Below are 14253 nucleotides of genomic sequence, written 5' to 3'. Positions count from 1 at the left end.
AATGAGAGAGGAGCTACACCGTAACAAATGGGGAGAAGACAAACGCAGCATAATGCCTCACAGTTGGAGAACAAGAACGATAGACTCTCTAAATCAATTTCTCTTTTGACACGAGGGAGGTCTGCAAGATTGCTCAACAGTCCGAGTGGATACAAAACAACTTTAAAGGTATTTTCTCTTCCAACAGCGTTGGAAGGGTTTATCAATAATCTACCAATTGGAACTTTTCAATTTGGATTAACACCCAGGTGTTAATGAAAGCTGGTGACAGCAGGAAAAAAAACGGGGGGTGGGGGGAAGAGATGTGCTGTGAGGATGGAGTGGTTAAGAGGTCGAGCCATCACTCGGTGTTGCATCATCAAAAGCTAAATGAAGTGTATGGCAGCTGAACAAGCACTGCAGTGCCAGACCAAGGCTGTTGTGCGACTCAGAGAAAGAAGCCAGAGAAACGAAGCCACAGAGACAAAAAGAAAAAAGAGACTAACAAAGTGACACGTACGAATAGTGGAACAAAAAGGAAGACAAGGAAACTAACACATGCAAACAAACATCTTGTGGGCAGTGGAGTGTGGGTGTCATTTTCTTCTTTTTTTTTCCCCTACCTGCTACCGGGGATAGAGCATATACAGACTACTATGTAGACATGGAAAGCAAAACAGGGTTTGCAATTGAAGGGCCTTAGACAAGAAAACTAGACAGAGACATAGAAAGAGAGAAAGAGCATGGCCAAGAAATGATGTATGAGACACACAACATGGAGCAGAGACTTGACAGAAAGGGCTTGTTTGGAGGGTAGATTAAGCAGCTGCAAACATGTCAAAGTCTTAATCAGGTTTCCAATCAGTGAACTGGCTCATATCCTGCAATACTGGCTGTCGCTCAAATCCACAAGTCTTTGCAGTGTTTAGACACAAACACGCAGTTGAAAATTAAATTGGAAGAACATTCTGAGAAAGAAAACTTGGAGTGTATTAGTGTGAATTAAAAGTAAATACTATGTTTCCCCATCTGAATTCCTGAAGACACTTTGGCTCTGGGTTTTCGGCTGCTTTGTAACTCAATTTAGCTCAGCGGGACATAAGCCCATATTGAGCTTTTTTTTCAGAAGGCTGATCTAAGCCACTTTCTCACCTACTGCGCTCCTCATTTGGTTTTTAACAGCTTTAAGGGCTACTGAATAGGCCACCATACCATTATGTGCGTTATCAAGACCCACTCCCAACAACAGCCAATGTTGTGTCCATTAAACACAAATTTTCAGAGGGTGCTTTGTGCAGGACAGAAATGCAGAGCCCCAAATACACACAAGATAATGCAGACACAAAAACACACATATATGTAAAACTGTTGTTACTTCTGGACCAGTGTCTACCACAGTGCAGTCAGTCTGGCAGCCACGAACAAAAATGTGTCTTATTTGTTACACATTAACACACTATTGGGACCTATTTGAGTAGATCTCATATCATGGTCATTTTCAGGTTTTTTTCTTTTATTCTCGTTTTCTACAAGAAAATGTTCAGATGCTTTAATGTTCAAGAAACACATTATTTAACTCATACAATTCATTGTGACAGCACCTACCTTTATTCTAATAGGTTTTATCATATTTTTGTTCAATTGTTATTTCATTCTTTGCTACTTATTTTTCCCTCTGTTCTGCTGTGTTACCGATGAATTTCTCCCAAGGAGGATCAATAAAGGAACATCTTATCTCATCATACCTCTACTCATCCATTTTAGTATCTGTCCCTTTAAGGCTCCAGAAAAGCTCAGTTTGCTCTGATTGGTCAGCTCTCACAGGCCTGAGTTGGCACCTGAATGCATGCTCCCACATCAGCTCAGCTGCAGCTGTTACAACCCTGATCATGCTAGGAGCATGGCTGAGGGTGGTGACTATGTATGGGAACCTTTCTCCAGCGCAGACACAGTGCTATGGAAGATAGGTCCTGCAATGCGAGACTATAACATTTTAGTGTCTTTCATCTCATCTTGTTGGTTACATGGTGCACAAACGTTAAAGTTTTGCTTCACTCCAAAGCCCATCAGTAAACCTCTTTTAAAAAATGACACCAACACTTCACCATCCTCCTGAGACCAAACATCAAACAGAAGTAAGTAGCAAGCTAAAGAGCCAGATGTTTCCCTTAGAAGTCAATTAATAGAAAGCTCTAAGGACAGTGGATATTGGCCTAGAGTTTGAGCAGAAATGTGCCGATCCTTGTTTGCACGATGAGCAACAATCTGGTAAAACGTTTCCCAATACGGTGCTCATATGTCAATGTTGTGTTTATGGCTTGTTTGAAGCTTATTTCTGCTGCCCCAGGTTGCCCAAAACTGTCAATGCAGATAACAACACATTTATTAGCATCAATTAAGCTCAAGTCAAAAGCTAAATGTGTAGAAAGTCTACTGTGATCTCATTTGTACTTGTTAAAGTCGAAGCTGCATCATAATCTTTTTGCATTACGATAAACCTGAAAATCTTTCACTACAAATATCCATCCCCTTCTAAAAAAAAAAAGACTAGGATTAGAAGATTGGTCACGAAATATAAATGAAATTCAATGGAAATTTCACTGGCAAGTCTCTGAATCTAAGGCCTGGATCTATGACTCTTAAGCTGTCAGTGTTTTCTCTGAATAGACTCACATCACGTGGATTTAACAGCTCAGTCTTTGACCTCATTCAGAAAAGAAGTGAGAGGGATAAATAGTTCAGGTGTCTTGTGTACAAACACCTTCAAATGTTGCAGTTTTCATACTTGATTGTACACGTTATATTCTGCCAACAAGTTCACATTGCCCAGGGGTGTATGTGTAATAGTATTAATTTGTTAAAAAAAAACAAAAAAAAAAACCTCTTGAATTCTGACTTTCCTGCTTTCATCATACACTCAAAGCGAGGGAAAAGGGGGACTGCGATGTAACAGAAGAAAGAAAAAACAGATGGCAGGAGAAGAAGAGAGACAGCCAGGAAGAGCAAGAGAGCATGGCAGCATGAGAGACTGTATCTCACACTTCCTTCCCCTCCACAAAGGAGCAGAATTAGACCCATGAAAGAGCCAAACCTTCTCTCTGCTTTGGCTCCCCGTCTTCGTCAGAAAACAAGAACACCTAACAATAACAACAACACAGGCACATCAACCCATCATGTAAGATGCCAGCCGGGCATCTTTGAAGGTTTGTTGGCTGTGTATGTTGTTCAAGGCTCATCAGCACACGGAGATGCACGAGGAACAAAGCGCGGGGTGATGCCTTGAAGATCTGACAAGAGCGTGACTCGCCCACGAAGAAAAAGCCAAAGAGAGGGGAGAGAACAAATGCAGACAGAGAGAGAAATGAGAGGATGACAGAGTGAAAGAAAAGGCAGAGGAAACAAGACGATGATAAAGGAGAAGAGTGGAGAAAGTGAAGGACAAGAGAGGCTTCATGAGGAAAAATAAGCAACGGGAGTCGACCTTTCATATGTCTTTCATATGCTCTTTTTAATGACGCCCCAAATAGCACTGCTGAAAGTCAGTCTTAAAGAAAGAAATGTCATCTCAGACTCCTGAATTGCCTGCTTTGTAAATTAAGGTCGTCAGGTAATTCTGGATGTAATACCAGGCTTTTTAGAAAATTTTACAAAATCTGGTTCATCTAGCAAAACGTTATGCGGTTTAATACAACAGCCAGGCCCAGAGTAAGCGTAAAGTTTTGATTTAACTTCATGGTCATTGCGGAGGCTGTACTCTACTTTGCACTAGCTTTGTATATACTAAGAGAAGTGAAACAAAGTAGAAGTTGAACTAAAAGTAGAGAAAATGCCTAAATGCCCATTAGCTCTGAGAAAAGCACTGTGTGCCAAAAGCAGTACAAAGAAGCACAGGAGTCACACAGCTACCCACCACTTAACTTGTGGATCCTAATTGTATCTCGCAGACCACAGTCTGTCTGGTGTGTGTGAGGTAGTCCACAGAGCATTGTGGTTTCCGCTAAGAGGCTCTTTGTTGAATGGCTTCAAAGAGAGGCTAGATGGGCCGCAACGTAGCATAAAGAATCCAAACAGTGTGTACATTGGATGTATAGAGAAGCTTATATCACAGGAGAAGATACAGAAAGGCACACAGTCCGCAGAGCTGCAAGGGCTCAAGGGACAGCGAAGGGTCAATTCCCGTTCCTACTTATTCTGAAAAACTGCTTCTTAAAAAACAACCACTGAATGAAAAAAGTCTAAGGCACCGAGTCAATGGAAAAAAGAAACTTTTCAACCACTGAAGAAACCCTTCTCTCCCCGAACATCCTGAAGAGGAGGGATCCCCGACACAAGAACAGTAAAAAGTTCTGCAAACAGAATTTACAGCAGCTTTAATATCCCGCCTACAGCACAACTGATTGGTTGAACACAAACGTAATAGCCTGTCAACACTGGCTGATTTGAATCTGCAGTGTTGTTTAAAGGTTAAAGATTGTTTATCGGTCTCCTCGATTACAAATAAATCTGTATCGGTATTGGCCACTCCCTAATTTGAACCATTTAATGCATTAATCTGGCCTAATCTGAGAAGAAAGTAGTTTGTTACACCGTTACACAGTGACGCTACATATACAAACACAAACATATAGTGTAAAATTTTACTTAAAGGAGCAGTACAAAAAAAAAAACAACATATTATTGGGGAGTATTTTTAGCAGCTCCTACAAACTTCAGTAAAATCATCCAAAGAAACGTGCATTCCTTAAAGTTTGAGAGTCTTTTATTTCAACTGCTTCTAGTCCTGAGTGTGCTCTGTAGCCTTTATTTTGTCAACTGTAAGTGAGAGACCAAAATAAAGCTTTAATCTACATGAAGGTGGCACAACATAAACTCTTGCAGCAGGAGGAGCACTGCAGACACCAGTGCTGTCTACAGGTCATGCTCTCATCTGTGTTAACCAGAACGCTTTGATAAATACTGCTCGTGAGAACATTTAAGCACCAACCCGAGATTTAAGTGTAGATCTGAAGAAAAAGTAGAACAGAGAAGAGAGGGGAAAGAGGGCACGGAGCTGCAGGACGAGTTCATTGGCCAGAGAGTGGTGAAAAGAGACAGCCTTTCGAAGGGGTCCCAGGGTTGATTCCCCGTGACCTGTTGCGATGAACCCCCATGAGTTTTGCCAGCTATAAAAGACGCCCCTCTGCACTGTGGAGGGCGGCTCTCGCAGTAGATCGGCAGCAAAAAGAGATGAGTGATCCTCACATCAATAGCAAATGGCACAAAAGATCAGGGAGTTTCTCAAGCGAGAGGGAGAGGCGGCACTTACCGATGTACTCAAAGACGTAGACGACAAAGAACGGCGTGACCAGGTCGTTGATGCCTTGCACGTAGCCGCTGGCAGGGTGGCGGATGGCCCAGATAAACAGGATCCGCTCAAATATCTTACACACACAAACACACACACAAAAGTACAGTGTCAAAACAGTGTGAAAGAAAACCACACAAATAACATACAAAGAGGTAGGCAACTTACAATGATATGAAACAGAAAAGCAATTAATCTCGACATTTGAGGGGCTAAAATCAGTAAATGTTCAGCACAAAGCTGCTCGAACAATGAGCCCTCAATTAACTGACTAATCTTTTCCCTCACAAATGACACGCTAATAACGAAGGAAAATGTTCATGCTCACTAACACCTTAAACAGTTCTACTGTTCTACAGCAAATTATGCCTCTGTGACGTGAGGCTGGATGAAATAACGAGTTTAAAATCATGAGAGAGTGAAGTTTAGAAAGTGAGCGAGCGGTGGGAAGGCTGTAGTAGCAATCAGGACAATTTGAGACATGCCAAGCTGGTGAGGAGGAAAGCAGTTGAATCTCAATCACAGTCTTTGCTCGCTGTGGCAGTCCGGCACTGATGTGGATGTGGATTTTTAAGTTGGTATAAATCAGAGTTGAGATTTTCTGGAACCATCACTGCATTTTAGCTGATCACAGACAGATGATTTACGAGTCGGGAATATCTTGTTTTATTGTGGATGTGTGAAAAACAAACATTAAAAGGTGCTCATGTGGAGCTTTTGGCCGCGAGGAATGCGACTGAGCAATGTGTTTGCAAGTTAGTTGCTGCCTTTTTTGTTCTGTGCAGGCGCATGAGGACGCACATGCACTTTCATTTATTTACTTAATTTATCTAGCTATCCCACTGAATTGTCAGTTGGGGGCGGTGGTGTGCATGGCAGCGTAGCAATGCACCAACACAGACAAGCAAGGAAACGAGCTGCAAGCTAGGATACCTCGATCAAACAACACAAAGATTCAGAACATCTTTAAGGAATTTTTTTTAAGGAAGTTTTACAAATGTCTTATTTAACTATTAACTATTAACTATCTTAATGCAAAACAGTAGATGTACACACAGCTTTTGTTAACATATAAAATAACTCCACAGCGCCCCGTTAATGCCATATGTTCTCATAACGGCTCTTTACCTCGACACTAATTAAATGTTGATTTCAGTTAGAAAATGCATCTATAAACACTTAACAATGACAATACTCGAGTTAAATGTCAAATGATTGCTCCTTTATAACCCCTGGTTAAATGTTTGATAAGCATGTGTTGTTTGTGTGTAGTTATTATCTGGTGTTTGAATCTCTGCTTCATCTATCCTGGTATTTGCTGTCAATATGCATTTAATATCATCCGCGTATCTCTTGGGACAGTGCTATCAGAACTTCTGTTGGTTATGACCATTAGCCAAAATTGAGAACCATCAGTAATTTGCACATTACTGAAATGGGTCTGAGACGAATTATTTCTTTGAAATACTCTCTCAGCACAGAGCGACTCTTCCACTCTCCCACCTGCGTTTTTGTTCAATGCCCACTTTGAACTTTGTTCTCTGCTTTGGTGTTGGTCTCCTCCCTGCTCTCTCCCGTTTCCCCACTCTCTGTCTCTTTCTCTTGCTCGTCCCCCTCTTGAGTCCTCCTCCTCCTCCTCCTCCTCCTCCTCCTTCTCCCTCCCTCTCCCCTCCATTCGCAATATTTTTTTGCAAGGCAAACACTTCCATCTTCGTTATGGGCGGCTGTAGTCAGCCCGAGTGAATTAGAGGAGGCTTGATGTTCAGCTTGTTTTATTCTGGTGTGCAAATGGATTCCCCATCACACCTTGTGGTACCACACCCCATCAAGCATTTTCTTATTTTGGGGGGGATATGTCATGTTTCTGTCACTTTCTAAATAACCTCATAGCTCATTGTTTCATGGATAAAAACAAGTCTATGGCAATGTCTTCTTTTTTTAAGAAGCTGTGCATGCAAACTCTCATTTTTATATTAAGTAATTTGATCAATGTTAAGACAGTCTGGGAGAGGGGTAAGATGCAACTCTCTCTGGCTTTCCTTACACTTTCTCCTCAGTACCCCTTCACCTGCCTCCACATATCACACCTCCTCTTCCCTTATCAAAGCCCCATCTATCAAACAGGGAGAGGCGCTGCTGCTAGCATGGAGGAGTGGGTAATGGGACTTTCTTTTCATGCAACCTCAAAAGCTGACATACATATTTCACGCTGGCATCTTCACACAGAACCACTTTGAGTGAACCCCGTGCACGTACACACTACCCTTCCCACATCCCGTTTACTATGGGTGCCTTGGTGTTTTCTATGTGAGAGACAGGCAACAAAGAAGTGGAGAAGCTCCACGCTAAGCAAACAACACTGTCTCCAGGTTTAAACAGAGTTTGTGCACTCCTCAAAAGACAGAATACTCAATTCTTTCCTGCCAAAATTATGTGAATCTCACATTAATTCTATATTTTTCTCGTGGCACAGTGCATCTCTAGGACAAGAAATCTGCTTGCAGTTCGCATTACTCCCAAGGGCCCAAATAAGTCACTTTGTGAAGTAGATGGAATTCATGATCACATGACAATTTGCTCTTGCAAGACTCTTTTGACAGGCTTCAAGCGCTGCACATGTGGCCGAACCACAGCGGGTCAAACAATGAGTTTCTTATGAGGACCTGCCAGCAGCTACAGCCGTGGTTTAAGTGTAAGGACAGCAAAGAAAAAAAGGGACTGTTTGTTTGAAAGCAGCAATGGTGGGTCCCTCGAGAGGACCAATAGATAATCTGTCTCAACAATTTCGGTTTTCTAAAGCATCAGTGAAATGCCAAAAAGACTTCTTCATTGAAAGGAAAGCAAAGAATGCCACTGAAGCCTTTCCTCGATGATAAAAACGTTACCACTTTTCCCGACTGTCCTCGGCTCGAGTGTGGTTTACTGAGTGTCAGTGGTAGCACTTGTTGATCAGATTGTTACAGACTCATTTTAGTCAGACATTGTTAAACAGATGGATCGTCCAATCACGTGCATCAGTATTTTTAAAAGGGCATGATCTTTTCCAAACAATGTCTAATGGCGACTTCCTAGAGAGTTCTGCTTAACAAACCTACCAGTAGTCACGCTTAGCCACAAAGGGCAATCTCAAGGTTTAAAAATGTAAAAAACCTTCCAACCAATTAGTGTTCTATGAGGAGTTATCATTATGTATCATATCGTCATTGAGGTGTGACAGCAGAAGAAGCGAGTGTTCATTTGAAATTCACCTGCCAAGTATTTTTTAAAAGGGCAGTATCTAAGGGCGACTTCCCAGATGGTTGGTGTAACTTACCATCTGGTGAGTCAGATTACTCGATAAAGGGCAGTCTCAAAGCTCAGAAGTGAAAAATCAGACAAAAAAAAATGATGTCATAGCAAATAAGTCTTGAACATCTAAAATTAAAGTTAGAAAACCTTACGATCAAAAGACAATTCCTCTATCAAAAGATCAAAGGCTCAGTCACTCATGATATTATTCATCAACATCAACACTAAATTGCACCCTATGCGCTGATTTCTCATGAGTTATTCATTGAAAAGCACCAGATAAATCCTCCAAACGAGAAAGGAAAATCAGACTTCCCTAATGTGTTCAGTTACCGAGATCTACAGATAAAACCTGCTCCGTCCACCCCGTAATCACAATCTGGAGGCAAATCTAAACTCTGTCCCCATTCAGAACTTGTAATTGCAGATTATCAACATCTCCTCAAGACTGTATTGTTCTCCCAAACAAGAAAAACTCAAACACTTAGATACCACTTAGGAAATCACTGCAGAATTGCTTCAATATCCCACTCTCTCCCCCTCAATGGAACAGACTGTTGACTGCCTTCCATCTCGACTAAATCTCTCCGAGCCCCATGGGGGGGGGGACAAACAAGTGAATGAAATGAAGCAGAGGTGATTTTCAGGTGGCGCCGCAGCAAGCGTTACCATATAAAAAAAAAAAAAGAGGCCTTTGGAGTCTGTTGCATACCAAAATATGTGAGCACGCTGCCTGAATATTTCAAGGGTGGCTTTTAGTTTGCACACTAAAAGATGGGCTAGTTGATGTGTGGGGATGAGAGGGAGAATGAAGGGGTTCTGGTGGAGGGGAAAGGGAGGTAAGGGGAGATAGACGCATAGTGTACATGAATTTGTACAAAAGAAAAGTGAACCTCCTCCTTGTCTGATCACACTTCCTTCCTTGCCTCCCTGGCTCCAGCCCCAAGTCGTACCCCATACAAGACAGGGGCAAGGGAAGGTGACGTTGCCCGGGGCACTGTGTGTCACTCAGGAGTCTGTGATATGACGCACTTTTTTTCGCTTAACTACACAACTGTGTACACATGCAAGCGTGATTGTGTATTTTATGCGTTTGCTCACACCTATATGTAGGTGTAAACACATACAGAGCGGTCCACAAGCCCTGGCCACCTCATTAGCCTGCACCTCATTATGGGATTCTGTTTTTTTTTTTTTTTTGCTCTCTGCTTCTCAGGCGAGTGATTCTATGTATGACAGGAACTCCCAGAAGCACTGCAATAATAAGACAAACTTTATCCCATATAAATTAATGTAATAAAGTTAATTTCCTTGTTAAGTTGTTTTAGGAAGCTGCTCCGATAGTCCCTCAAGCCTGCTGAGGCAACATTCTACACCACGGCAGCAACAAATGTGACAGACATTTTACATTTTTAAGTAGGACTGCCATCCAAAGCAACTTACAATGACTGAATTGGTAATGATTCCAGAAATGTGTGCTTTCTTGTACATTTTCCTAATGTGCCCAAACTACCATTGATAGTCGCTGCTAATGTGATCAAACACAAAGCTTAGGAGGGTTTTAAGATAATTAGGTAAAATATCCCCTAAAAACATGAGAAACACTTTGTTTGGTGGAACAAACAAAGCAGTGCAAAGACATTTTGAAGTGTTAACCATGCAGAGTATAAGTGTGTCTGCTCATGCATGCATGATTGCAGGTATTATTCCATACCTTCTATATGTATTCTTAGTTTTTGTGTGTTTTTGTGTGCCCATGCCAGACCATGCAGTGTGCTCAAGTGAGGGTTTTCCTGTTTCAAACTCCTGGGCAGATGGAAAACAGGCCCCAAAAATGAACCTCCATCCATCGATGACATCAACACACTACCTGCACCAACCTTTTTGAATCAATTCATGTGATTTAACTGACTGCGATATACACATATATACAAACATACAAATACAATTTGGATAAATATAATTGAATGTATCAACCATTATTTGATGTATCATAGCTTATATATTGATTTTTTACATAAACATGTACTATTCCCATAACTAGTTATATATGTTATAATGGTTTAAGTCTGTATTCACCAGCATCCACTTATCCCTCACCATAGCTATCTACGTATTTACACACACACATATAGATATAAATACATATATATGTGTGTGTGTGTGTGTGTATATATACACATTATGATGCCCGCAATATCAGTGCCACTAATGATCTTCCCACCCATCATCTGCCCAAAAGCAGAGGGGAAAACCCTGCTAGGTGAGGAGGTGTGTGTGTGCAGCAGGGAAGGGGGGGAGGGCGGTCTCACCTCTTGGACAGAAGCTTGTTGAAAAAGAGGAATAAGGGGATTAGTTCTCGGTATGTCAATGTGAATCTGCAGAGAAAGAAAGAGAGAAAAAAAAGACAAACACTGAAGCAACGGGCATGTTAGCACAGATATGGCCAATACAGGCAGTGACAGAGATAGAGAGAGCAACAGTTAGTGGATTGGTGTCCTTGATTGAAGGCAGACGGGGGGTTCGGTGGTCTGAAATGGACAGCAGAGGTGGTCATGGATCAGATTTCTTTGTGAGACTATGTGCTTGAAAGTACATTTGCGTGTGCTTTTATGCTGTGTTGGACCACGTATACACCATTTCAGAGTGTCTGCCCCGCAGATGAACAACAGGACAGGCAGGCAGATTCGTCAGAAGGGAGCCAGACTGATGCGGGACAGCGGCTGGAGCCAAGCCAGCTGAAACAGTCCGGACCGGACAGACGGGCGGACTGTCTCTGAGAGTGTGTGGCTTGTTACTGTCAGCACTGGGGATTGACCCGTACTTACAGTCCTGTCTGCTCTGTCCACCTTACCTCTGTCACCTTTGGCTGCAGCACCAAAGACTCAGGACTCATCCTAGGAATGTCTATATGGATCTGACAGCAACACGGGAGAGAAAGGCGTTAGACACACACACACACACACACACACACACACACACACACACACACACACACACACACACACACACACACACACACACACACACACACACACACACACGTTTACACTCATGGTTACTAATGCAGAAGTCCCTTTATAGACTTGTGCTCAATATTCCACATCTAAACCTGTTTTGAACAGCTGTAAAATCTCCTCAGGGAAAGAAGCCCATTCAGACTTAAAGGGTAATTCTGGTATCAGCTACCAGACCATTCCGTCTGTCTTCTGATAGCTTCAAAAATACAAAGCAGAATTTCTTCTTCTTTTTTTTTTTTTAAACCTCTCCTGGGATGTAACAAAACCGCAGCAGTACTTCAAAAAGCTAACAGTGCAAACTGGGACTTCTATAATTGCTTCATCCATATGCATATTCATACACGCAATCTGTTTAGGCAAGTTACCAACAACATAGACAGATATATGAAAGAGACAGATGGACAGACACTAGAAACACAAACCATGGAGGCAGATGGAGATTTATACTGGCTAACTGACTGTCCCATATGGAGTATGGACTGTGGATACAAAGACAAGACATATAGGTGCACGTAATGTATATAAATATATCTCTGGCGGCTTAAACATAAATAATGTACGATAAAAGAGACAAACCTGGTCTCATGAGCAATTTTAGTGCCAAACCAACATACTATGTACAAACACACATAATCACACACCATTTTTTTTTTTTTCTAAATCACTAGAAATCACTGCTCGCTTGTCAGCACAAACAGTGTTGGAACAAGCAGAATTTGGCAGAAAATGAGGCTTCAAGACGCAATCCAAACAGTCATCAAAACAAAGTATGCCAGCTTTCTGGCACGGCGCGAAGGAGATCAATGGGAAATTGGACTGGATATGAGAAATGTGTGTTTTTGCTATCGACAGCCCACTTTGATGTTTCTTATCGGCCTGAAATGAATGGGAAGTAGTCGAGTGTTAAAATGAAAGGGGATGTGGGGGAGAGAAAGAGAGATAAACAGAGACAGAAAGAGTAAAAGTAGATATTATTTTCAAAGTCCATTGAAAGTGTTGGTTTTAGCAGCTCTCTGAAGCTTTGGGCTGGTCGTCTCTACTCAGTGAACAGAGCTCGACCACACTCCCTCCATGTCAACACAGACAGACCAAAAGACAACAGTCCAGTGACTACATGAGGGAGAAGGAGGAAAGGACAAAGAGGGGGGGAAAAAAGCATGGAACTGGTTCCAGTAATCCTGTCTGCAGGGCCCAAATCCTGTCAAAAAACACGCTTTCTCAGAAAAAAAACACAAACATAAACATAAACAGGCTTGTGTCCCGGATTTGTGCTGAGGGAATACATTTTTTACAAGAAATTGTTCTTGTAATTGGAAACGGAACCTTTTGTTGTTCATCTTTCGTTACGTCCTTCAAGATTGGTAATTCTGACAAGTGTAAAAGTCAGAAGTAGAAGAAATGATTAAAAACACCACATGTACAAAGGAGGTAAACAGGAGACGTGCATGCATGTTTGAGTGCAGTTGCATATACCTGTCTATATGTGTCCTGATGGTGTTCGTCATTTCGGGAGTCGTAGTATTGCTGGATGAAGCCAAAATATTCTTGCCTCTTCCTCTGTAGGACGCTGTCTCTCCTTTCTGCATTAGCTGGCAGGTAACCCTAAGAGACGTCAAGAGAGAGAGGGAGGTGAAGAAATGTTAGATCCTTGACTTGTTTTACATCACAGTGTGAACATGTTTTTCTGTTCATCATCTTCTTAGACCTTACTTACCAGATCCTTGTACATTTTTGGATCTGACGCCCACGTTGGTCACATTTACAGTCTAATAAAACACTTTTTATTTGAAATTCAATCTGCCTTCTTAAGGTTTGGCTCTCACAGAGTAGTAAACTACGACCCTTTTTCATTTTTTTCCTTTCCTTCAGTGTTTCATATTGGTTCTCGTGCATGTAAAAGGTCTTCAAAGTTAAAAAGCCAAAAGTTTATAACAACGGGAGCTCCTCTCTCCCACAGAAAACACTGCTCATGAAACACCTCGTCAGTAGTCCCGCCTTAAATTCTCGTACTTCTTCACATCACACTATTCCATATTTTGGAAAATATGCTCATTCACTTCTATTGCAGAGAGTAAATCAAACCATCTCTAACATCTAAACACATGATATCTCATTTGTTTAAATTGGAAAAAGAAACAAGCGTTGGGAATCGTGGGCTCTGGAGTCCTATTGCACAAAAATGCTTGAAAAACTTGTTGTTAGTTAAAGTCCAGATGAAGGAAACCAGATATAACATGTTAATAACTGAGCTTTACAGGTGCTGGCAGGTGGATTTTGTTACATAAGGACAGAGTCAGGGAAGCCGTTTCTACCTTAAGAGCGGTATAGATCTTCTTATCCAACTCTGAACAAGCATATTTCACCAAAAATGCCAAATGTAAAAAGTTGCCCTGAATTTCACAAAAGTAGCATTATCTGGAATGTACTGTGTACATTTGCAAAAGCCTTACAACATTGTGATGATACTATCACTGGCCTGTATAAACTCCAGTGGGTGGTAATAGTCTCCAATTAATACATCTGTCTATTTGTAACACACAGGCTTTTGGGTTCCACATGGGATTCATTAATTCAACTCAGTAGATATTCACTAAAACTGTCTTCACTGTCTGAAACAGCATG

At 41.6% G+C, this 14253-nt stretch overlaps 1 protein-coding gene across 3 annotated transcripts in view; it reads right to left on the bottom strand.

The window, feature by feature from the left end:
* Positions 1 to 14253, bottom strand: part of tbc1d22a (TBC1 domain family, member 22a) — a 135503-nt gene that overhangs the window by 85445 nt on the left and 35805 nt on the right. For 2 of the 3 annotated variants that reach the window (XM_030440066.1, XM_030440065.1), the window contains exons 7-9: positions 13105 to 13233; positions 10924 to 10989; positions 5285 to 5399 (exon numbers count right to left, since the gene is read on the bottom strand). In XM_030440066.1, coding sequence (XP_030295926.1) covers positions 5285 to 5399; positions 10924 to 10989; positions 13105 to 13233 — 310 coding nt within the window. Of the gene's footprint in view, positions 1 to 5284; positions 5400 to 10923; positions 10990 to 11465; positions 11529 to 13104; positions 13234 to 14253 lie in introns of all 3 variants that reach the window. The other variant, XM_030440067.1, reaches the window with a different exon arrangement.

Source organism: Sparus aurata, chromosome 14 (assembly GCF_900880675.1).
Source record: "Sparus aurata chromosome 14, fSpaAur1.1, whole genome shotgun sequence".
In the NCBI taxonomy this organism is placed as follows: Eukaryota; Metazoa; Chordata; class Actinopteri; order Spariformes; family Sparidae; genus Sparus; species Sparus aurata.
The sequence above is the reverse complement of the archived record's forward strand: the minus strand, read 5'-3'. Positions and strand labels throughout refer to the sequence as shown.